General features: G+C 38.6%; 1 protein-coding gene across 1 annotated transcript in view; it reads left to right on the plus strand.

Annotated features, from left to right (window-relative positions):
- The first annotated feature begins 855 nt into the window (after positions 1-855).
- Positions 856-1,134, plus strand: part of snrpe (small nuclear ribonucleoprotein polypeptide E) — a 9,460-nt gene continuing 9,181 nt past the window's right edge. Inside the window, exons 1-2 of the mRNA XM_037679086.1 lie at positions 856-891; positions 979-1,041. Of these exons, the coding sequence (XP_037535014.1) occupies positions 856-891; positions 979-1,041 (99 nt within the window). The remainder of the gene's footprint in view (positions 892-978; positions 1,042-1,134) is intronic.

A 1,134-nucleotide genomic window follows, 5' to 3' on the forward strand; every position in this document is an offset into this window, starting at 1 on the left:
GTGTCTGATTTTAATTTTAAACTGACCACCTCTACTGCATCATCAACAGGAATGCACGTAAAGAGTGATGTGACATCAAAAGAGACCATTGTTTCATCAGTCTCCATTATGACATCCCTCACCTTATCCACAAAGTCCATGGTGTTCTGTATGTGGTGTTCTGAGCTGCCAACTAAAGGGATGAGTACCGACGCCAGATATTTGGAAACATTGTAAGTGACAGAGTTAATCATACTAACAATTGGTCTTAAAGGTACACCTTGTTTGTGGATTTTAGGTAAACCATACAGACTAGGTGTGGCCTCCCCTGGGTACAGTCTGTGGTACAGAAAACGGTCAATAGCCTTGTCCTGCTCCAAAATTTTCAGGCAATCTATCAACTTCTTCTTGTAACCACTTCCTGGATCTCTTTTCAGAGGTTCATAAGTGTTTAAGTCACTAAGGAGTGTCATAACTTTCTCATGATAGTCTTTCTGGTTCAAAATCACTGTGCACCTTCCTTTGTCTGCTGGGAGAATGATGATGTTTTTGTCCTTGCTAAGAGTGGTGAGTGCATCCCTCTCCTCTCTACTGATGTTGGAAGGTGGTGGTTTGGCATTGCTGAGGCAGGATGAAACTTTGATTCTGAGCTGTTCTGCGTCACACTCTTTAATTTTGTTGTTTTTTATTGAACACCAAGCCTCAGTGGCATGTATCATAATCCAGTAACATTTGTAAGCTGTTGGTACTAAAAAATAAAATGATTGCCAAACAAGATTGTTTAAAATTGATGACTAGACAGTAGCATGGTGTTATTATTTTTGTTAAAAAATTATATTTTTAAATTGTTGTTTGTTACTTTGATTTCCTTGACTTATGTTTCAGAACCTTATTTTCAGATACCTTCAAAATGTAAGTCACTACCACTTTGCTTTCTTCCAGTCATTAATGTTGTGATGAAAAAATACAATTTTAAATGATTTTCTCCTTTATTTACAGCGCTCACGAATCCAGGTTTGGCTGTATGAGCAAGTGAACATGCGGATAGAGGGCTGCATTATTGTAAGTAATTGTTTCTTTGTAATGAACATCCATTCATCATCTTCCACTTGTTCTGAAGTCGAGTCATGGGGCCAGCAGCTTGAGCAGGGAGGC

The sequence above is a fragment of the Nematolebias whitei genome, chromosome 7, assembly GCF_014905685.2.
Source record: "Nematolebias whitei isolate Nwh7 chromosome 7, NemWhi1, whole genome shotgun sequence".
Taxonomy (NCBI): domain Eukaryota; kingdom Metazoa; phylum Chordata; class Actinopteri; order Cyprinodontiformes; family Rivulidae; genus Nematolebias; species Nematolebias whitei.